Source organism: Prinia subflava, chromosome 11 (genome assembly GCF_021018805.1).
Source record: "Prinia subflava isolate CZ2003 ecotype Zambia chromosome 11, Cam_Psub_1.2, whole genome shotgun sequence".
Taxonomy (NCBI): domain Eukaryota; kingdom Metazoa; phylum Chordata; class Aves; order Passeriformes; family Cisticolidae; genus Prinia; species Prinia subflava.
Window position 1 is genome coordinate 15,075,891 of NC_086257.1, and position 24,022 is coordinate 15,099,912.

Here is a 24,022-nt window from a genome sequence, read left to right on the forward strand (position 1 = left end):
AATCACCTCCTTTATCCCAGGTTTGGCTGAGGGCCACAGAGAAGGGGCAGCAAGCAGGAAAGAGCCTTCATCAAATGCAGTCATGGTGACTATGCCATGTGGCAAAATCGGCCAAGGATAGCCGTGGCTTTGTCCTCTGGTAGTTCTCCGCCAAATCCAGGCTGACAGCAAGGATAATAAGCCCTGGACATGCTTTTACTGTACACCAATGAAGCTGATGCTCAAAATATCAGTTATATCTCGACTCCCAGATTCTTTAACCTTAAACTAAGGTTTGCTGAACCAATATCCCAGACAGGCGCAAGAGATGTTTCTCTCACTGAGGAGGTGCAGCTCCCTCAGGACATCCTTCCAGGCCACCCCAGAGCCCCACATACCTGCTCCTACTAAGAAAGGACTCACACCCAGGGCATTACAGCTCAAACACACACATCTGAATTATTATTTAAAAGCTAAGAGGGAAAAGAAAAACAAAACGAAAAATGCATCCTTCTGAAGAGGCTATGCTAACCTTCAAAGATATTTGCAACCAAATGTATATAGCTTTTCTTAATTTTCAGCGTGAAGGAATGCTGCCAAAAAACCCATAAAGCAATGCACAAGTTCTTTTAGTATAAAACTAGTTTCCCCCCCACCCCTCCCAAAACTACGATAAAAATCTTAACGGAAAGAGAGTCTTTAATTTGTCTCCCACAAAGAGCAGGAAGGTCTTTGGGATGACGGATATAATCAAAAGTCATGGCACATATTTCTTATCAGTGTTTGAACAAGATGTGTTTATTCTTTTGGCAATGATTTAATTTGATTTTAGCAAGCACTCCAAACTCTGCATCATCACTCAGCCGAACTGCAGAGGAACCCAGAGTCCCTAGAGGAAATCTCCATGGCTCTCATCTCTCCCCACAAGAGGGGAGAAACACAGGAAACTTGGATAAGACCAGACAAACTTGCAGGTACTCTCCTTCACACCCAATTTTCTGCATGCTTCCTCACAAACGTTTGTACACAACACAAAATTCCACATGTGGAGATGAGGCAGGAAGACACAATGACATCCAAAGGGTTCCTGTTAATCAGCACCTCATCATCCTATTAATAACCACCCAAAGTCTCTCTCCTTTTCACATCTCCTACTCATAAACACACAAGAACAGATCTCCAGGGTCATCAAGTCCAGTGCTCTACCAACAAAGAGCTTAATTGCTCTTACAGCTGACCCAGATCAAATGCTAGGACAGATTAAGCTGAAAAAGTGGTTGAAACAGGTTCCACCTCCAGCCTCTCAGGGCTGTGATTCACTTGAACACCCTTCTCCCCTCTCTCAGCTTTTCCCAAGCAGATGTGACCCATTTGGGAGGAGCCCAAGTGACCGTGGTGCTCGGCACCGCGCTGGCAGGCACGGGCGGCGCGGGGCCGTGGGCGACGGTGCGAGCTCGCCGCCCTGGCCACACAGCCTGCACGGGGCTTGTGCAACAGCCCCTTCCCAGGCTGGGAACGCATTCCCAGGCGGAATGCACTGCACAGCCCGCCCGTGAGCACGGCAGAGCCAACATCCCGGGGTGGCAGGGCTAAGCAACCCAAGAAATGGACCTGGGATGAGAGAGGATTCCCTGCTCTTCGTTTTAAAACTCGATTTTAATTGAACTGCTTGAATTACTTTCCCCTCCTTAAATAAGGTCCATTTCTAAACCCAGAAGCTAGTCTGTACTAAGTTTTTCATGAGTTGGTATGCCTGCCTTGTGACCAACCCAGCAACAGCTCTAAAATCTGAACTGCAATTACCAGTAACAACAAAGTGCTGCTTCTATTTGCACATTGAGAGCTTTGTATTTTCTCTTCTTTTCTAAGGAAATCATGCCAAAGTCTACCTCTTGTTTGCAAACTTAAGACGGGTGAGGTTCATCATCACCAATATATTTTAATTGAGCATTAACAAGTCTCCCTCTCTTTTGAGACAAGTCATTAGCGAGGCTGCTCTTCCTCAGAAATGAAGCCAAGTCAATGCTAATCGGGTTTTCCTTCCCCAGAGTACACTGCTTTGCTGGATGAACAAAGTCAGAGCACCTTGTTCAAATCCAAGGAGGTAAGAGGCAGCGTGGGGGGGAGGGAAGAAATCAGAGCTAAAGCCTTTTAAAAACCTCCCCTGACAGCAACAGTGACGAGTGGCACTTAAGCGGAGCAAGAACGCTCCTGAGCGCATCGCTTCTGTCAGATGAGCCCAGCCAGTCAAGCATAGGGACTCCACAGCCCCACCGCTGCTATTCAGCGAAAGTTGATCAGATAGCAGCAGACAAATACACCAAGCAAACACTCCAAGAAGTGCTCTCTCCACATTTAAGAGTTTATAATTAACCTACGGGGGGGGGGGAAATCACCCATTTGTGTCTCCTGCATGGAGGCGGCAGAGGAGCCCCGCGCACACGGGGGTCTGGGCTCCCTGCAGACAGGGACGGGGAGAGCACACTGGTTCCAGTACACCTCTCGCTCTCCCCGAGTCACAGACCCGCCATCCCAGGCGTGCAAGCCTCGAGTAAACCTCCAACAGACTTTTCCTTCAACAGACTTCTCCTCGCCACCTGTCTCATCTCCTCGCTATGCTCTCAGCCTTTCAATTTCTGTTTTGTTTTCTCTTCCAAGTGGCTGAGCCTCTGTCTGCTTTGGGGCTCGCACCCCGTGCCCTCCACTTGAAGCCTTTTCTTCAGGAATACACACACGCGCACACACAGAGCTTTGGCTGCTTTGCCACTCTGGCAAGTGTCAACACAGCTGCTGTCTCCGCTGGAATGTAAACCAATATTGTCGTTAGATCTCCCTCAACCCCTGGTAACTTCCTCCAAGATTTGCACAGCGTGTGGCAATCCTCTCCACTGCCACCTTACAAAGCATTGACCCAGCTGGTTAAAAGCAATTAAATAAATAATTTTAAAAAACGAAATCAAAGCTGCACCTGAAGTTTGCGTCCCACTCACGCCCATGAAGTGCAAAGGGTTGTGGAAAGCAAAATGCATCCATTGTACACACATTTTTCCTCATATAATATGCTTATACAAACACACTGTGTAAAATACCTTGCTGCTGCAAGTTACGAGGCAAGGTATTAAGAGCACTGACTAAAAGAGGTATTGGTGTAGACGCTATCGCAGCATTTGTGGCGGAGAACTTTTGTTTGCATATTATTTTACTTAAAAAAGTAACCTAAGAAGGGATTTATAACACATTTTTAGTTATTTCCTAGATACCATCCACTTTAAAACCACAAGTAGCAATTTTGGCAATAAAAGACTCGTAAAAGAGTTATAACGCAGAAAACACAGCTAGTATTCACACTGCTACAGGAATGCTATCTGTGTGCATTGCCCACCATAAACAACTGCCTGGCCTTGCTTCTCCAATGACAGAAAATTATGTTGGCTGATCAGGGCTCCCAAAACAAATTCACTGTCCCAGACATAAAGATTCAAAGTTCACTCTCATTCAGATATTTAGCCCAACAAACTCTGCTTCTCACTGAAAAATGCAAAAGTCTCACAAAAACATGTATATTCTGCACCTAACTTCAGGGGTCAAGCAATCGCACGTATTCACTAAAAATAAAAATAAATTAGCGATATCACAGCTCAAACCTAGAGTCCTTACCTCACTATACTGGGACTGGGCATTGTTTTCCAGGTACAACATGTTAGCAGTCAAATTGATCAACGCTGCTGTTCTTTCTTCTGGCTCCAGGATTTTGACAAACACCTCCCACCCCCTAGAAGACCCTAAAAATATGTGATGCTACTGTGGAGATAACAGGACTCGGAGTGTGCCTCTCCGCATAATTGAAGTTTCTCTTATATACCTAACTATAGGCAAGGAGGAGGAGGTGGGGCTCTCCTGCCTTACCTGTCCAATCTGTCAAAGTGCCACCTGGAGTCCTCCACTCCAATGGAGAGAGGCCTCTCCCAGCTCATTAAGTAGTTAGAATTCCTTATCACCAATCTCTAAAAAGCAAAGGGAAGGGAAGGGGGGGGGAAATGGCCAAAAAAAGAGAAAAGAAAAAAAAAAAGAGACAGGCAGGGAGAAGAAAGGAAACAATAACTTTCCCCTGTCACTTTTCTACAGGTTTGGGAACTCAAAAGAGAGTCATGGAGTTGCTCTAAAGGAGCTGCTTCAAGAAACTTCTCGTATTTATTTTTTACAAAGATTTCAGGGATTTTTTTTTCCAGGCACAGGTTTTGCTGCTACCAAGGGATCGAGATGCAATGCTTGACACCAGTGGTGCAGTAATGCAGCCAAATATTTGGCTGCTGCTGTGTGCAAATTTGGGACAAAACCCGCAAGGAGCTTTCTGAGAATCAATCACTGGTTACATGAACCATAACCTAGCCACATTCTCTGTCACTTGTGTGCCCTCATCCACACTCACAGCCAACAGGTCCTGTGTTTGCAGGGCATCACTCCAGCTACATTTTTTCTCCTCCTTTGCAGTTGCTTCAAACTTGCACCATGATTAAAAAACAAGTAAAAACCCCCCAACTCATCCGAAGGAACTCACAGTGTTGAATTAATATAAGGGAGAAATTTTTGGGCGCCGCTCAGTAAAAACCACCTGGACAGGACGCCCACGGCAAACTTTTCAAAAGATAGGAAGAGCACTTAGCCGAGATGTGCAGGAGAGATCCCCACTGTGATTTTAGTCCGGACAAGCAGACAAAGCCCCTGTCCTGTCCCGGTGTCCCCCGGGCAGCCCCCGGAGCGTGCTGGGGAGCGGGGTCAGCGCTGCGCCGGCGGCAGCCCGAGCCCCGAGCGGATCCGCCGGGCGAGCGGGATGCACGGCAGAACAAAGGCCGCTGCTCCCGAAGCGCCAGCGAGCCAGGAGAAACAGAACACCTTTCCGAAGGGCTGGGGAGGGGGGAGAGAGGAAACCAAACATCCAGATCAGAGCGCGGCCCAGCCTGATGACAGCGCTCCGAGCTGTACTTGAGGACCTGTCGTCAGGCGGGCTCTGCCGAGACGCAGAGCACGGACTGCCAGCGCGGCCAGGGAACGCCGAGCCTCCCGCTGCGGGGGCCGAGCGACACCACAGCGGCATTGCAGGAGGGACAAGGGTCCTGGCAGGGCTGCCACCCACACACAGCCTCGGCACCCCTCCGCTCCTGCCCCGGAGCTGCGGCTGCTCCTGCCACGCCTCGCCCCCGGCATCCTTTAACCCCAGCCGCTGCGGGCACGCAGGGAGGGACCCGGGCTCACGGGGACATGGAGGGGAGCGGGCTGTGCTGCTCGGGGGCTGGCGGCTCCCGGCTGCCTTCCTGGCACACGGCAGCTCTGCAAATTCAAGGACACTGCAAGCTCCCCAGCCTATTCCAGGCTGGAGCAGGCTGCACATTCCTAAGGCTGCCACTATTAAGACGCGGCAAAACCATCTTCAGGCAGGAAACGAAACGAGAACCAACACAGAGCAGAGGACTGCTGTGTCCCCCTTCCCCTGCAGCAGCCCCTTGCCACAAGAAGCAGGGGTCTGAGGTAGTTCTCACCCTGCGAACACAGCTCACCGGAGCTGCTGGGTGCAAGAAAAGGGCTGGAAGCATTTCCAGTGCACCTTCCCAGCTCCTCCTCACCGAGCACAGCGCAAGGAGGCACTCCGGAGAACAGGCTGCAGAGAGGAGCTGAGCCCTCCCCACCTACCATCACCAGCAACACCCCGGCTCAGGTCGGGGCCACACACACCTTCAGTGCTCCTGAGCTACCAGCAAGAGCTGCCGAGCACACAGCCGGTTCCCCACATCACAGAACAACTCAACAGACCACTGCCACAGCCCCTTGCCCTCCTCTCCATCCTCCCCAGCACCACCTTAGACCAGGGGCTGTGCCTGATATACTGACCTGATCTCACCCAATATGGGCACAAGCCAAAAAGCCACACCAGTGCTAATCTGGAGATGCAGGTAAAGTTTGCAGGGAGCAGCCACAGCACCGTTACCCAAACGGAGCACTTGGCAGCACCACTGCAAAGCTTACACAGAGCTGGACATGGAGCAAGAACTCAGGTCACCCATGGATCTTCTGCTGTCTAACAGTGAGGAAAAGTTATGCTGTGCTCAGATGACCATTTTGATCCCTAAATACTGTCAAGTTTTTGATACTGGTCCATTAGTTTAAAAACTATGGAGGGGAAGGAGAGAGCAGGAGAAGATAGATAAATAAATCTCCCAACCTCAGCAGATCATTGCAAAAACCTCTTTCATAGCTATGCTATGAAACTCAGAAGATCCTTCTTTTCCAGGTCATTAATGCAGCATTGTTGTGTGAGGTATCTGCCATCTTCTGCCCCACAGGTGGCTGGAGGTGGCTGTGGGTGAAGCAACACCCAGATACAGAGATACGTGGAAGTTTATCCAAAGAGATCTGCATGTCAAACACAAGAAGTGTATATAGCATGAATAAATTGACATGTCAGCACAAATCCCTGCCCTCTGTACACACAGCCCCAACCTGGCTCGGAGCTTCAGATGCATTACCCTGTGTGGTCACCTTGAAGCAGATGCTGGACAAGTGGCTTTTTGCAAATCTGCGACCCACGAGAGACACAAAGGATGACACTACCACACCAGCAGGGGTGGCAGGAGACAACAGAGCAGGCACCAGGCACTGCACCCACCAATGCTGCTGCATCCCAGGCACAAGTGTGTCCCTCTCATCACCCCAGGGACCCAAACTTTGTTCCACTGGCTTCAGATCTAAATGCACTCTCCCCGTAAGATGCTCTCCTGTCTCACAGGCTGGTGCCATGCCTTGGATACTCACACTGGCACCAATGGCACAAGTGAAAAGTAAGGACTTGAACCTTTTTACCTTATCATGAGGAAGAAAAGTTCCCAGACCCTCATTTGATTCTCTTTTTTTTGCAGGTACAAAACTTTCATATAAGATGGGCCTCCAGCAACCTAAGGGCAGCCTGGCAGCTTGTCTCTGGGGTGCTCAGAGGAAAACTTGATTTCTTGAAATATCATATGCTTGAATGGCTGAGTCATAAAAGCAGAAGGACACCCCCACTCTCCTCCCACTGCACATTCACTTTTCAGCTGTGGGACAGTGATAGTTATTTGTCTGAGCCTTCTGGACACATCTCCAAGGGAATCAACTGTAATGGTCTGAAGTCATGGCAAGACAATCTTTGCAAACAGAGATTATGCCTTATTGTACCAATTAGCCTAATCAGAAAAAGCAAACAGATTCAGGCAAAGGCCCTCCTTTCACACATTAATAAGAATTACTTCATGCTGAGGCCAGATGAACGAGGTTTAACTCCATTTTTAGAGTCCAACAAGCTCTCACCCACCCCAAACAGAAAAAGAATAAAGTAGAAAACAAAGCATCAAGAGAAAAGCCTGGCACTTATACTCTGGATGCTTAGTTGGATTGAAATGAAAAATGTAGCTCAGCCTCAGGAAAGGAAGTCTCCCTAAAGTAATTTACCTCCAATACTGTAGGAAACTAAAAATAATAATTGCTAGTTAGACTTGAAACTTTCAGCTGCAACCCTCCCAGGTCTGAGTCAGATATTCTAGAAAGCTTCTGGCAATGCTTTGTGGCTCCTGCTGGTATGCTGAAGAACAAAATAAAAAGCAAACAAGACCCCTAAGTTCCCAAAATGAGCTGTCAGCCAAGTCAAACTGCTGATTCAGAGTCTTTGTCTGAATTCTCTTTCCCCATGTTCTTACGTGGTTCATCCCAGCTCCTCTCTCCAGTACCACAGGCTAGTTCTCAATAACCCTCCCAGGTCACAAGGTAAGTGCGCAAAACTGTCACGATTAAAAATGTCATTACCACAACTGCAGTGTTAATTGGAGATTGTGTAATTTCTCATAGAAGGGGGGTGTGTGCATGCACACCTGCCTGCGTGTTAGGCAGTTCATGCAGAATTTCCTGCAGATCAAATAAAAAAAATCTGCTCAGACCTCTCCACTCATGTAAAAATAGCATCTGGATCCGACTGCGTCACCACAGACTGTGACATTCACTTAACTCAGAAATGTTTACAAATTAGGACTGAGATAACAGGTGGAGGAGGGAAAAAAATAGAACATAGTTTTTGGTGGATTTTTTTTTCCTGTTACCTCTGAATAACTGCTGAATGCTCAAAAAACAAGCCTCTGCCAATTGGCTTTGACAGTTTTTCCAGTGCAGATCTTACAGGGACAGATGTGTACTCTGTGATAGCAGGAAGCCAGGTTAAAGAGCAAAAAGAAAATACCAAAAAAAAAAAAAAAAAAAAAAAAAAAAAAAAAAAAAAAAAAAGGCAAAAATCAACTTGCCTTCTTGAAAACTCATGCAGATCTTCATTGGTCAAACCACAAGGAAGAGATAGAAAAACATGGTCCCTGAAACAGGGACTTTCCTATTTTTTTGTTTTTAATCTAACCATTTATGGCAAGACAGAACAAATAAACAAAGAGATGAGGTATAAAAGGCAGCATCCTACTTGCTGCTGACTGGCTACAGCCTTGTGTACATCCCAGCACTGCACGGATCTGCAGCTGATCCATACGCACAACAGGGACCAGGCACGCCCAGCTCTCAGAGTGACCTCTCTGCTGTACCTGGGAGCACAAATTCAAACTCCTGGTTTCCTCACCACTGACCAGGGACAGGACTGAAGCCCAGAAACTCCTTTGAAATGCGCTCAAACGTATGAACCTTCACATTAGAAACGTGCCCTGTCTGCAAGTGATCAGTATCGAGGATCAATCCCTTCTTCCAAGGACTCCCAACTGCATTTTTTCGCACATTTTAAAAGTGCAGGTTAAATAGCTGGACTCGCCAAAGGCAGGAGGAGAGCCCAGCTCCCAGCTCTGCCCATGGTGCAGGCCGGCTGGCTTCTCCTTCCCAAGGAACATGCCCTCCCCAAGGCAATCGCCTGTCACAACAGCCCTGCCCTCCGACCCTGGGTAAACATCTGCGCACGCTGCTTATTTGAGCTCCTACAGTCTGGTTATCTCCCCCAGAACACCCCTAGGGCTAATTAGAGAGTTAATGGCATCATGTCAAGAGATAACACTACACGGTGGGGGAGCAGGGAGAAGGAAGGTGGAAAGGAATTGTGAAACAAAACCAGTTCCCTTCACAACCGCTGTGCAATATTGGTTTAGGAAGGGCGCACGCAGCCCCTGGGGCCTCTGCCCTCCGGCTGCCGAGCTCCATTTAATGAGAGAGAGCAAGACACTCCTCCGGAGAGATTCAGCTCTCCAGCCAAGGTGATGCAAGGTCCCCACACCTTCCCACTGTCTACACAGCCAAAAACCCTGCAATCCCATCAAGGGTCATTCCCACCGAAGTGCTAGCAGTGACTCACCTCCCACAGCTGGTATACAACATAGGAGGCAGACAAAGTATACTGATCATTTATCAAAAAAGTGTTTCTGCTTATTCCTGGTGCTCCTTTTATCTGATTTTCCCACTTTTACTGTACCCTAGAGATTTTAAAGAAAATTGCTTTCACTATGAAAGCTTAGAGGTAAAACCATCTGGACAAAGGTATCTTGGCGAGGCAGCACATAAACTTGCAAAACTACCAGCCACTATCATCACTTTTGCAGGGATGAATGCAAACCCACAGGTCAGTAGACACTCATGCATGTAGATGTGTCCAGGGGACTCTGAAGGTTCAAGCCAGGGCAGCTCTTTGGTTGGAGTAACAACCCTCAACATTCAAACTACATTTTTGCCTCGTGAGGATCTTTGGATGCTCAGCACAGCATGATTGACCACTCCCAAACCCCCATATTTAGAAAATATTTTTCAAAAGCTAAGGGAGAGGAAGTTACACAATAAAATTCATGAAAATTGCTCCTAATTGGCATAAACAGTCCCATTCCTCCAGCTGGAGACTGGACAGGGTCATGGCACAAACCTGCACTCCCGAGACCAAGTGCTCTAGCCAGGGAAAGGGAGAAGGAGATAGCAACAGATTACAGGGCTTTTGTTTTCAGTCAGAGAAAAGAGTAACTGTTGACAGACCAGGGCTGTTCTTGCACAAGCAGCTGAGGAGAAAGTGTTTTTCTTCCCTTATCTTATATAAACTACAGACTGGTCTCATGAAATGCACAACTGTTTATAAACGCACAATCACAGCAGCTCTTTCCAACCAGCCTCTGCTCTGCTGCCAACTCCCTCCCACCCAAGCCCTTTTACAATAATCCAGCACTTAAAAGAAAGTTACCAGTTTGCAATAATTGGAGAAAAGTCTTCCAAATGCCTGGTTACACCCTGACCCTGCAACCCATGGCCATTCACACTTCTCCTATTAACACATCACTGTTACCCGATATTGCTCCAGCTTTGGAGTGTGACACTTCCCGAGGCAGGAAGCCTGGAAGCCTGTTTATGTCCTTTTTCATATGAAGAAATGCTGCACTTTGCAGGGCTGATCTTCCCCAGAAGATTAATCACTTTTGTTTCACAGTTGTGTAATTTTAATCCAGTCTGGACATCACCATGAGGTCCACCATACCCATCCATGCTCTCAAGGAGAAATAAAAGTGCTTCAGGATACCTTTTCCTTCCATTTAAACAGGCTGGAGATAGAAGTCCATGCTTTTAGAGTGACTGTTATATTTGTTACTGAAAACTCCTTTGATCTTTCATTAATCTCTGCAAATTCAGCTGCTGATTAGAGAAGAGTTCAGTCAGCAGTGAGCAAATGAACCCAGGCCACAAACCACTCCTTAAATCTACGCTTCACAGAGACAGATTTAATTTTTTGTGACTGCCTGACAATTCACTCCCTCATTAATTTCAGTGCTATCAAATCAGTGACCGTGAGGTGGAAAGCAGATGGTAGAGACATTCAGCAGAAATCATTACTTAGTCCAGAAGTCTCCTCGTGAAATATTGGAGGAAAAAAATAATAGTCATTAAGAGGACTGTGGGCAGGATCTGCAGAACCACAAAGCAACATATATAGTGAGACTTTGGATGCCTAAAACTCTCTTCAAAGCAAGAATCCCAATTAATGCAAGAGAGAACTTTTAAAACAAAAGCTACACCCCACAGCTGGCTGCAGCACAGACACTTTGGCTGTGCTGGACAAGGAAGGGGAGCAGGACACTCCCAGGGCTGCGCTCCAGGTTTGTCTTAGCCTGGAAGGAGAAACCCCTCCCTGGCATGGGCAGCTCTGCAGCTTGAAACAGCACTGCGAGGTGCTTCCCCATCCTCTACTCACCTCACCCCACAAAGAGAGGCACCATAAAGCTCCACAAAGTTTTCATTTGGCTGGATATGGACAGCTCAATTCATCACCCTTCCAGCTAATAAAAAAAAAGGACCTTATTTTCCTTCTTCAAACAATTTAATTTAGAATTAAAAAAACCCAGCAACCCAAAACAAAAATAACAACACAAAACAAATAAAACATCCAGAGGAAGGTGAATTTGGGGGAAAAAAAGAGAATCCTATCAACTACATAGAAACAAAGAGAAGTTCCCATCAAGACAGCATAAACCTTAAACTTGTTCCAGAGGCAAAAGTGTCTACAACCTATTGTTTCAAGATCAAGATGCTTTTTAATTAAGTGTTTGTCCGGACCTTTTAAAGATGTAAAATAAGCACTCATGCATTATTGCTCCATACTTGCTCAAGGAGCACATGTAGCACCATGGAAACCTTTGGAGGCAGGCCTAGGTGCTTGAGGAAGATGTTTTCTGAAGCGACTCCTTCCTTTGTTTGGAGGCATTTGCATATAGGCAGAGTCTGGACTCCAATTACCACAGTCTTCCATGGCAGGTGCTCATAGCAATAGAGTTGAGGAGTTAAAGCCACACCTCCTGAAACACCCCATTTCACAGCCCTCCCTGCAGGTTCATGCTTTTCAGTTTAGGATTAGTTTATTCCCTCCCAAGATGAATGTACAGCAAGATGCTGAAAGGGAAGAAATAATTACAGGAATTTTAAATGTGCTTCCGAAATGATCACACACCGATTAGTTTTCTTCAATACCATTGAGAATCCTGGGAAGTGACATTAAAAACAAAACACTTGGTGTAAGGATACTACTCATCAACTGGCTGCATTCCTGCAAGAAATGCAGCCATCCCTGGTCTGCAGCCACTAGAGCCAAACAGCACAGGAAAGGGAGCTATAGAAAATATTATTTTAAAGAAACATAAATATGTCTTTAGAGCCCTGCTATACATAAGGCAAGGGAAGTCTTCAGACTTTGGTTTGAACATACAGATAGATTCTTTACATTAATTCTTATCTGAAAGAACTGGCCATTTCTAGATCTGGATCTGCAGTTCTAAATGTGATGATTAGATCTTTTGGAGGGATCTACACGGCAGAAGATTAAACATCCAGCAGGCTTACAAAGCCAAGCCTAAATTAGGAGAGCTTCTGAATTCAACTGCAAACAGGAGAGGAGCTGGAGGGAAGCTTCCAATAGAATAATGCCTTTGCTCATTATGGAAATGTCTTTGCATAACCTCAACTTTCTTTGCACAGCTATGGAACGAATAAATAACCACAAAGAAGAGAAACTTGGCAAGCCTCAAACTCTCTCAAACAAAAACCAGACAGTAATGAAAGCTTTGATCACATCCCTGTGCTGTACAAAGTCCTTCCTTCCTTCTTTTCTTTGGTCAGACCTGGAATACTTAGGCATGAACACAGATGGCCACACAAGCCACTTTGCTGCATCTCCTTGTCAAACTGGCCCCATCCTCCAAGTGCAAAACCATTTCCCAACAAAATGCAGGGCTGTGGCAGCTGCCAGAGCCTGTGGCAGCACACATCACTGTGTTAGTGTCAGTCAGTCCCTGCACTGAGGCACTATTCCTGCTCTGCTCACCACATCAGCTCCCCGCCCTGCTGTGGGTACACAGGGACAGCCTTCCCATCCCACACTTCCACCACCCCATAACCAGCTTTCATCTGCTTCCTCAGCCCATTCCTTGCAACAAGCAGAATTCTCTTCTCCTGATCCAGAAAAACACTTTCAAGAAGTAAATAAAATTAACAGAGTGCAGAGCCCGTGCTTTAATATTAAAGTATTGTATAGGAAGCAACAGTGATGCAGGACTGGAGGGAGGGAGTTTTTTGTGTCTGTCCATCAGATGCACAGCTGACCCTGACCACAGCTCCAAGGTGATGTGGACCAGGAATTCAGTGCATGGCCATCAAATAAGAATTACTGATTTATGTGGTACTAGGCTGAGAGCACACACAAGAGAGCCAGCAGCCAGAACAGCTCCTCCACAGCTTGCTGGGCTGCAGCCTGGGAATGTATCCTGTACAAGGTGGTTTGGTGGCTCCTTCAAGAGCCTACAGCAGACTAACTATGGGAAAGGTTTCTCATTCTTCCCATTTCTCATAGAGGCATCAAATACCAACTCTGAGATGTGTCATTGGTAAAAGCACTGAGGCTGAGAGCCTCAAAACCTCCATTTCCTACACAAGATTCATCCAGTCTATCTATCCTACAACCTACTGTTACCTCCACCTCTGTGCATAAAGGAGAACAGCAGAGCCACAGAGCTGAAGCTCTCAGTTTTAAAACTATGGAGCACATGTTGCACTTCCAGAATTTCCGTAGCCACCAGGCTTGGGACACCCACATCCCATAAAGCTGTATGCCCAAAGACAGCCCTACACACACCACCAACCCCAGGGCAGAAACCCACCCACTCCCTGATCAAGCCACACACAGCAAATCCCTACGATTATTTGCAGAAGATGAGGGAGAACAAATAAATTTTAAAAAACGCAAAACAACAACAAGAAAAAAGGCAAGGAATTCTCTCTGCCTTTTATAGGGAGGGATGGATCCAGGTTAAGAAAACTGTGACCAAGGCACTGTCTGGGGAGCAGGCATTCCGCTGAACTGGTTCGGCAAGGGGCTGCGGGAGGACTGCTCGCTCAGGGGAATGACAGGAAGGTATGTACAGGGGAGGGGGATGGAGGCTGCTCCAGCCCCGGGGACAGCACTCCAGCTCCTGCCAACAAGGTCCCTGGAGCCCGAGCCACACTGCTGGGAGGGTGGTGGCAGAAGACTCTGCAAATCCCCTTAAAAAAACGCTTTTACCAGGTTGCTTTTGCTGTGATCCTTAGCCCAAAGCAGCTTTGTTTGGGTCCAGACCAGCATCTCTTAGTGTCAGTGAGCAGTTCACAGGACTTTTGAGAGATGGTAAAAGAAAGCCAAGCCTGGTGGAGCAGGCTGACAGCACTAAAAGAGGGCTCTAGGACAATGCAGGGGTTACTGCACTGCCACACACCCACTCCTAGAGAGAGATCTCCAGACCCCTCCTCCCTGACGCCCCAGGGCGTTTAACCAGTCAGACACAAATATAAAATTGCTGTAACATTACCTGATTTCTAGCACTGCAGGATACAGGCTTTGCAGGCAGTGTTCATCCTGACTGCAGAGAACCAGACATCACCCCAGCACACCCCACAGCTGCTGGCTGTACCCTTGAGCAGAGTGGAGGCTGGGGACACACTCAGTGAATGGCAGGAGGCCCCCAGGGACACAGCTTACCTTCCTGGCCATCCGCAGCTCCTTCCCACCCCAGGGCCATGGCACAAAGTGAGCGTTCTCCACACCCACAGGGACCACCAGCCCTTCACTCCAGTTATGCAGAAAAGGCAGATCCTGGCTGGGGTTCCCCAGTGCGCCTGTGGTTCACACCAGAGGAAAGGAAGGGCCACAGCCGACTGCCAGGGTGGCTGGACATTGTGAAAGAGCCGGTCACAAGGCACATGGCTGGGGAAGGTCTGACTGTCTAATCTTATACCAGACCCAGAAACCTCTTCCTGACCCTCCCTAGATCCTTTCAAACTAAGGCAGATCACCAGTTTCTCTTACCCCTTTCTTGCACAGGCAGATTATTTCTTCCTTAAAACAAGTGCATGAGAACTGCAAGATCTCAGCAAGAGACAGGGCTATAGCCCATGTGAAAGGGGTTTCTGTGTCACCCAACCTTCTTCCCCAGATTTCTCCCAAAAAAGTTGCGTTTTCAAGGCAGTGAATACAACTGATGGGTGTTCAGCAGGGCAGGACTTGTGCTTATTTCCAGCCCACTTGTGGCACAGTTTCTTCATGCACTGCAGCTCCTTCCCCACTACTAGTTCTGTTGTGAACAAGCACTTGTACCCCCAAAACTCAAAGAATAATGAAAATAAAGAAATAAAACCAACAGGTTTCACCAACACAACTCTTAGGCTCAAGGATGGACATCTTTTAAGACTGCAAGTTTCATTGTTCAGCCATAAATTGCAAGAAGGTGCAAAGCTTATTTTAAAAGCTGATTGGAATTGCTTTAAAGTCTACAAAAGAACAATTGCTTTAAATAAACCGCTCTTAATTGTTCTGTACCCATTTAAATCTCACATGGTGATGCATTTTGGAGAAAAACTGGCCTTGCTCTTCTCCTAAGACAAATGTAATACTACAAAGCACTCTGCCTTGATCTCAGTGCTCATCTCGCAGGGCCCCTCTGTTTCTGCTGCATTCCTTTGTGTTTATCTGCCCTCTTCAACCCTTTGCTGCAATCAGCTGCGTGCAGCACCTCTGTCTAGAAGTGACATGGCTGAGGTTACAGCAGAGACAGGTGCAAGGGAAGCTCGTGCCCTGAAGCCATCCAAAGGAAAAGAGAAGCTGGAGGGGAAGAGAGTTGTAAGGTATTTCAGATTAAAGCAAACACCTTGCCCCAGGCTACACATTCTCTGCCAATGAAAGCTGCAGCCGCTGCGAGCCCCAGAAACAGCAAAGCAAACACAGACTTCTCTGCAAGGGGAGTTGTCACCTGTCAGGGATGTTTGCAAATTTATAGGGAGGTGGTGGTGGTGGTAAGGGGAGTAAAAAGAGCTTTCCTCATTTTAAAAGACAGGCTGTTTGCACAGGTTTGCAGTGCATATTTTGCTTTGTGAAGGCTTTTGTCCAGCATTCAACTGAGAGAAGGTGCTGTCTTCCACTGAAGACAAACTGGAACATTTATTAATGTACATACATTAATGTACTCCAAGCTGCTGCCTTTACGGTAAGGGTGAGGATGGGATGGAATTTCCCCCCGCTCCCCCTCCAGCTTGTCACGTCAGTGAAAAACACTTCTTAAAAAGAAGTCACCCTGCAGCCTGGCCTCTCCAGAAATGCCTCCTGCAAGGCTGGGCTCAAACCAACATCAGCAAGAAGTAACTGCATAGAGAAAGCTTCTTGTCCCCTTCCCAGGCAGCAGCGCTCCCCTCAGCAGTGCTCAGAGAACAAGGGGAAGGGACTTTCCATTCATGTTTCACTGCACCACTGACGGGAGAGGGAGACTCTGAACAGGCCTTCAGTGAGCCCAACAGCACCACAGTGCTCTGCACACAGCTTGGAGGAACGGGAGATGGGGAGGTGAGCCTGTGCTCGATGCCACAAATCCAGATTTGAGCACGGAAGGAGAAAAGTTACTCCTAATGACCTTTAAACTGTTGGGGGTTGTTTTTTAGGAGGACCTAGTTCAAACAGACCATTATAGTTAACACTGAAAATCAGAATTTCCTGTAAACATGAAGAATCTTTTGGACTACGGAAGAGACACCATTTCACTGGAGCTGTGCTATAGTGGTGGGAAAAGCCAAGATCTAGATGCTGATGGAAGGCCTGCATCCCACCCATCGTGCCCCACAAAATGCCCAATAAAAAAATCACCAGACGCAATGTAGGTCACCTCTCCTTGTGCACTTGGATTGGTTCACTACATTAGCCAGGCACATACCCAACCTCAAATTGGCTTTTTAACTCTTTGCAACCTTCATGGAAAGGAAAGAGCACTGCAGCTGCCCCAGTGCAGCACTGACAGGTCAAACCTCCTGAATTAAATGACAACAGGTTCTCAGGATGGAAACAGTACAGCAAGAAAATTCACAGATACCAACACAAATTTCAAACTACACTTGTTTTTTACCCCAAAGTATACAAAACCCAGGAAGAAAAGAAGCAGCACATGAGCAACTCAAACTCCTGAAATACCTCCTGCTCCAGCCTGCAAGAAAAGCACCTGAGTTCTTTAGAAGAGCTATTGCTAAGAGCCAGTCTGTTAGTGCCAAAGGTAATGAACCAGCAACCACCAGTGCCTCATCTGCATTCCAGTCTTGAGCCATATCCCTGAGACACCCATGGCCAAGACTCATTACAAACACTGTCTAGTCTGAAGAAACAGGAGGGGAAAAGAACCCAAGCATGGTCTGAAAACAAGATTTCATTCATATATGACCCTCAAGAGAAGAAAAACTAGTGAAGAACCTCTGGCCTTGGTCAGCAAAATTGCAACTGTGCCCAGAATCCAAATTATTTTAACCCTGAGGTCAAACTAGCTCTAAACAGGGAGAGTGCAGGGATGGTTGAGCTGCCTGTGCCACAGGCTCCTCAGCTCTCCTGCCAGTTTAGCTGCCCCATCCCTCTCCAGCCATTGCTGCTGTAGGAGAAGAAGAGCAGGTTAGGAGCCAGCCAAGGTGGCAAGATGGCCCTGGGGTAGTGCAGCTGGAATAGCTCCTGCAAAAGCTCCCCTTCTGCCCCCAAAGGTTAAGAAGTCTCTCATTACTCACCCACATTGGGTCATTCAGCTCAGTGTCCTGCACCCGCACACAGTCCATGCTGATCTCAATTTTGTTTGTGGAGCCATCTTCAGATGGGCCATCAATGAAGTTCAAATCGATTGGCTGAACTGAGCATATTGGCCTGGAAAGAACACAGTAATGCAGTTAAAACTGGCCAAGTTCTGTTTTCCACCACCCCACCCTCCTTTTCTTCCCCTGTGCCCAGGACTTTGGCATTACCACGAGCCAGCCTCATGACAAAGTAAGGAATTACTGAGGAACACCTATCTCCTCACCACTGTACTACAGCAGCCCCTGAACAGGACACGGACCAGAGGGGAGGGTCATTTCAATTGCCCTGAGGCAGGAGCAGAGGAGTCAAAGCACTGAAAGACAGAACTCCTGGAGGATTTGTAACAGTGATTGCTTCAGCATCAGTCATGGCAAGTCAGGAATGGGAACAGAGTCAGTTTTCTTTCAGTCAATGGACCTGACAGGATGAACTCTGCACCATCTCCACCTCCTCTCCCTCCCTGGCATGAGCAAGGGGAAAACGTGCAGCCTGGACACAGAGTGATGAGCCCATTTCCTGAGGGAAGTGCCAGCCACGAGCCTTAGGAAGCAGCCAGTTCCCCCAGAGGCCTGGCAGAGGATCAGTGTCACTGCTGAGAGCTGCACTTGGTCCCTGCAGCCTCGGGGTAGGACCTCTGGAGAGCTCCAGAGCTGTCACAGACTGACACATCCCATCATCACATCATATCTAATCAACAAATACAGAAGATTCCCAACTCCCCAGCATCAATCCCCTGAGCAGCTTATTATAGAGGCACCCTGTCCTAAAACACCTTCCATATGTTCCAAGTAAGGGCTACTTACTGTTCCAGGAAGTCCCAGATATGCTGGATTACCTCTGGGCTGAGGAATTCCCTGGGCTGGGAGCTCTGGGACATGGCTGATCGGTAGTAACTCTCCTTCCAGGAGAAGGGGCTCGGAGTTTCTACAAACCTTAAAAAGAAAAGCAAAAAAAAAAAACAAAAAAACAAAACCAAAAACAAAACAAAAAAAACCAACCCAAACAAACAAAACAAACAAAAAACCAAACAAAAAAAGAAAAACACACACAAAGACATGTTGAGTGAATGAGTCCAGCTTGATGAAAACCCATAAATAGAAGCTATTGTGTGAAAAAGGAGACACGCTGAATGCCTGAGACATTCACAGCTGTACAACACACATTCCACACTGCTGCAGATGCTGTATTTAGATAGGAGAGAATTTGGCCACCCTTCCCAGTAAGTTAAATACCCCTCAGAGTCCACTGGGATGCTGTGTCATAAGAATCCCAGAATGGGAGAAAAAACCCAAACAAACCATTCTCCGTTTTCCTCCAAATAATCAATATCCCGTATGAGGCAGGTAATCTTTGCAGTGGGTGAAGCAGCTAAGCAATGTGGGATTCCACTGTTCCAGGCTGTTTGCCTGTCTAAATGGCATGCCCTTGAATGATTTAGGTGACTTCTACACACAGCCACTGCAGCTGAGGTCTTGAACTAAGTATTGGGTTGGTTTTTTGTACGGTTGTTTTTTTCTTTTTTAAATGCAAATAATAATAAAATAATATATTTATTTTCTTTTCTATGGAAATAAGTTCAATCACATCAGATTTTATCTGCCTGTCTACTGCCTTCTCACCTCCACCAATTTCTGAGCCAGACCAGCTGATTTCCACCAGATCTGCTAATTACCTTGGCCATTTTTATCCCCTTAAGCTCCCACAAGCCTCACAGAAATAGGTGGGCCCAAGAGGAGCAGTGACAGAGCTGGAGCACTCATGCCTTCCACAGCTGCACATTCTCATCCCACTGGCCAATTTCTAAATTCAAACACAGCATCTTTTACAGCCATGTCAAAATACTTGATGGCTGTAGGGATGTAAAGAGGGTGGGAGGAATTTCTCCAGTACATTTGCAGTTGATAAAAATTCTCAGTTCAACTTCAGCATACGAGGCAGGCGACCACCTTTCCTGCTACAGGGTTGGGGCTGTCCTGCAGAATTTCCATATGGGAGCTATTTCAGCACAATGCAAGTGAATGACCACATTCTCTGCCAGGGGAACGGCCCTGGCAGGAGCCAAGGTTATAACTGGATTCCAAAGAGAATTGAACTAATATTTGGTTTGGCACATACTGGTCCTGATTAACACAATGGTCTAAACAAATTGCATGGAAGACCCTAATTTGTTAAGCTGCCAAAATTAAGAAAGAGTGCTTCAGAGGGAGGATCACACTACAGTGCTTTTACTGCACTTTTCCTGAAGTATTTACTTCTGGCTGCTGTTAGAGAGGTATCTAGCTCTCTTTACTGAATTTTTATAGCCTCTTTCATTTCAAGGATGACTCTGGTCTGCAAAAAGGCGGGCTTTCCTCACCTCTGCTATCCACAGAACTGCATGCTCTTTGAAAAGAGCAGACTTATTTTACACTAAAGGAAATCAAAGTGGCTTAAAAGCTCCCTGGAGCCAGTGCCTCGAAATAGGTGAAAGCATCACTTCAGTTCCTCATCCTTTTTGTGATAAGGACAAAAACCTCCAGTATAATTTAAAAGTTCATGAACAGTCAGAAACAAAAACGAAATGCAGAGTACATGGGTTACAGTTCTGCCTCACAGATGGGAGCACATGCCCCCACTACATGTGAAAAAAATAATCACAAATCTTCAGAGAACAGCAGTTATCCCACAGAGTACCCGAAATTACTCTTTTCAGGCTTTCAGTCAGGTCAGACACTTTCAAGAATGCCATATTGAAACCCAGAGGAACAGATCTGGCCTAAAGCCTGTCAAATCACCTGCAGGTCAATGCCACCATGAGCCTTGGAGGAGCACAGTGGGAAGCTCTGCAACCTCCTCTGCTGCTAGTCCCAGACAGACCTTGCTCACAGGCATTGCTCAAAATCCTGCACCCAGTCCTGACCACCAGGAATAGGCAGAGAAACCCCACAATGGGTTCTCTCAAGCCATCAAAGTGCTCTTTTTTAACAATTATTTGCCACTTAGCACAACTGCTCTTGACTTGTACACTAAAAATCACTTTTCATTACTACACAGTCAGGAACTAACTTCAATGAAAAAGGAGCTATAACAAACCAGACCTTTCTCAGAGACCTTTCCTTCCAAAAGCCTCGGTGCAACAAGGTTCCTGCATGCCACGGCATGCCCCAGCTTTGATTCACTGCTGGACAAAGTTCTCAGTCTCAAAAGGGCAAAGTGTCCCGGTTCACCCTGCCTGCTCTGGGCCTGGTGGTCCTGTTCAGCTGCAATTCCACAAACCTGCCCCAACCCAGCAGGGCAGGAGCCAGCAGCTGCCAGACTGATAGAGCCAGGCTGGTTCCTCTCCACCTCTGCAGCCAACAGAGCTGTTGGAAAGCTGAGGACACAGCTGGGGCATCCCTCTACTAAACACAACTCTGAATTTCTCCAGAGAGGGACATTTTCCAGCTGCATCATCTTTATCCCTGTACTCAGACAAGCTCCTAGCTTACTGTTTTTAGGAAAAGCACTACCAGATTTTACCTGATGGCCAAAAGGGCCCATTTCCCTGTACCAAGCACAAGGAGTCTCCTGGTTAGTTTTCACAGAGACTCTTTCAACACTCTCTGCAGCACCTTTACTACCTGTACAGCTCTTTTCAAAGGAGGCAGCAAGATTAGGCAGCCAGCCTTGGCAAGGCAGCTGTGACAAGGCCCCAGCATTACAGGGGTGGCCCCAGCATTACAGTAAACATTGCTTTTTACTCACTTCGATGCACCCTGTTTTCAGGTGGGAAAGAACTGTAAAGAGGCAAGAAAAGCAACTTCAGCTCAGCACAAAGCTGCATGCAACATAAACTGTCTCCTTCCCTGTGGTCTTAGTAGAATCTTAAGTCTAGTGCTATTTTCCTTAAAAGCCTTCAGCAGAGAGGAGAAGCCTCTGCCTACCAAACACATATTTAAGTGTCTGAATTTCCACTGGAAAATAACAGCTAAAGCCTAAGTAAAATCTGTGCACGAATTTCACTACTTGAGTTAACTGTCTCTTCCCACATCAGCAAATGCTGTACTTTCAGAAGAATAATCACTGAGTCCCCAAAGTTAATCACAAGACTGCATTGTTTAAATTGCTTCTATGAACCAGATGGTTTTTTTATTAACAGACATTTAAACAACATCCCTTTTACCCACATCTGCTCATCCCAAAGGCCATTGCAGGAAATGGCCCTACTGAACACAGCCTCTTATACCAAAATGCTGACTACAACACAACAAGGCATGGCAGTAAGTCTTGTCCAGGTTGTCTCTGTTTAAAGTCTGCAAGGCAAGTCCCTGCACCAACTGCTGAACTATCTGGCAGGACACTTTTCACAAACAGAGAGCACTAACTGCACCAGAACTACAGGGGGATTTACAGCCCCCATCAAACTGCAAGCTGAATAGGACATTGCAGGCACAAACCCCTCCTTTAGAAACCACCAGGGGATTATTAATAGCAAGTTAAGGCTTCTCACAGAAGCAGCACCTCACCAAGAGCAGTGATCGTTTGTGCAGTGCTGGGACACTGCCCCCGAGCCACTGAATCCCAGGACAGGTTTCAGGCAGCCGTGCCCTCGCACTGATCCTATTTATCTGGGTGAAACAAGAGCAGCCCCGAGCCCAGGTGAAAGCACTTCTCCACATTCACTGGGTGGGCCGGAGCCTCAGGCACACTGCCTGCTGTGCTGCCTCCTGAGCACTCCCCAGAGGAGCTGTGTGACAGCCCTGCGAGTGAGGATGTGTCCCAGCCAGTCCCCTGTGCCACCCCACTGATGTGACATCTCTAGAACACAGCGATGACAGCAGCGTGCCCCTGTCGCTGTGCCCACACAGTGCTCCATTTCAGAGCCTGATGGAAGGCTGGGAATGTTAAACTCGACAAAAAAACCCAAACCAAAACCAACAAAAAACCAACGAACCAATCTGAAAAACAACTCACCCTTCCAAAAACCAACGAGCAAAGCACAGCATTTGCTCCTCATAGGCTGTGCCCACAGTGTTGTTGCCTTTCTCCGGAGCTGAGGATCGCATCACAGGAGGAAATGAAGCCCTGACTGCTTGGCCCAGAGTGACATAAAAGTGGTGGCAAAGTGGAGAGAAAACAAGACCATTTCTGCTCCCACTGCTCACTCTAAGCAGATCCTTCCATTCTTCACCACCGTACCCCCTTTCCTACCTTCATATCAGAGAGATTAAAGATAAAGCCAACCAACCACTCTCCACCCCAGGAAACAATGACAGAAACCTACCAAACTCAGCTACAGCAGCACAGCAGCAGTTCTCACCCAAAACACCACCTTTCACTGCTAACAATCTTTCTTAGAAAGGGCTTAACCCAAAGCATGCAGGTTTGACTTACCACTGGGGACAACCACGAGCACCCGAGGAGAGCAAGCCCCGGGCTTGGCACTGAGCATGCACAGCCCAGCCCTCCTGTGTGGCCTCGGACCTTAAAGGCAGATGCCACCTGCTCGCACGGGTGGAGGGTCACATCTGACACGGGGTGTGCCGCTGGCACACGCGTGTGTGACTCCAGCAACCTCCTCCCCAAAATAAGGGCTGTCACAGCCAAGAGGTGGCTGGTTTCCTTTGTTTTTTTGTCCAAAATGGACTAGGTGCTTCAACACTCCAAACTACTCCCGGGTTAATGGCATGGTTTGTGAGGAAAAGAAGTGAATAAGGTTTTTCAGTGAAGCTGCGCTGTTGGGTTTCAAAAGGTCCAAGCTCCCCCATTTCTCCATAATTTCCCTCAAAAACTGGAGCTCTGGTTTGGTTTGTGTTTCTCCTGCAGTGTGCAAGTTCTCAGAAATTATCAGTATGGTTTATGGGTGCGGAACTTTGTGGCTTGATGTTGGTGTAAAGCCACGCTGTAAAATTTTGTAACATAAAATCTTTCACGGCAGGGATGAGCAAAATGATTTGGAGCTTTCTTTCTGCTTGCTGCCAAAACTGCATGGAGTTGTTTTCTGCTTCTCCCCGTGAGATGTCTATCAACGGTGTAGTTTCTTATCACTGAGCCTCCAGTTCTCAGTCAGTGGACATGCAGGTGGGGCCAGAGAAGTCTCTCTGTAAGCTACAAAGTTCGCTCTTTTTTCACAAGTTATGCTCCCCTGAAGAATATGTTAGTGGAGTACTCAGGAAACCTTGATGCAGAGAGAACATCTGTTCTTATCAAGAAAGCGCTTCCACATTATACAAATGTACCCAACAAATGATTAATAATGTCTAAATAATGATATCTAATATGCCTCATTTTATTCATAGTTCTCAAACTGCTCTACAAAGGAAGATAGTGTGATTACTCCTATATTACCTGCGAGAAAACCAAGACCCCAGGAGGTCATAGAATTACTCATCATTAGTCAGCAAGCCATAAATATAACCTTGGTCACCCAAGTCCCAATCT

General features: G+C 47.1%; 1 protein-coding gene across 2 annotated transcripts in view; it reads right to left on the minus strand.

The window, feature by feature from the left end:
- Window positions 1–3,765, minus strand: part of TP63 (tumor protein p63) — a 67,485-nt gene extending 63,720 nt beyond the window's left edge. For both annotated transcript variants that reach the window (XM_063408628.1, XM_063408626.1), the window contains exon 1: window positions 3,637–3,765. In XM_063408628.1, coding sequence (XP_063264698.1) covers window positions 3,637–3,678 — 42 coding nt within the window. In that variant the 5' untranslated portion in view covers window positions 3,679–3,765. The remainder of the gene's footprint in view (window positions 1–3,636) is intronic.
- Between the last annotated feature and the right edge of the window lie 20,257 nt (window positions 3,766–24,022).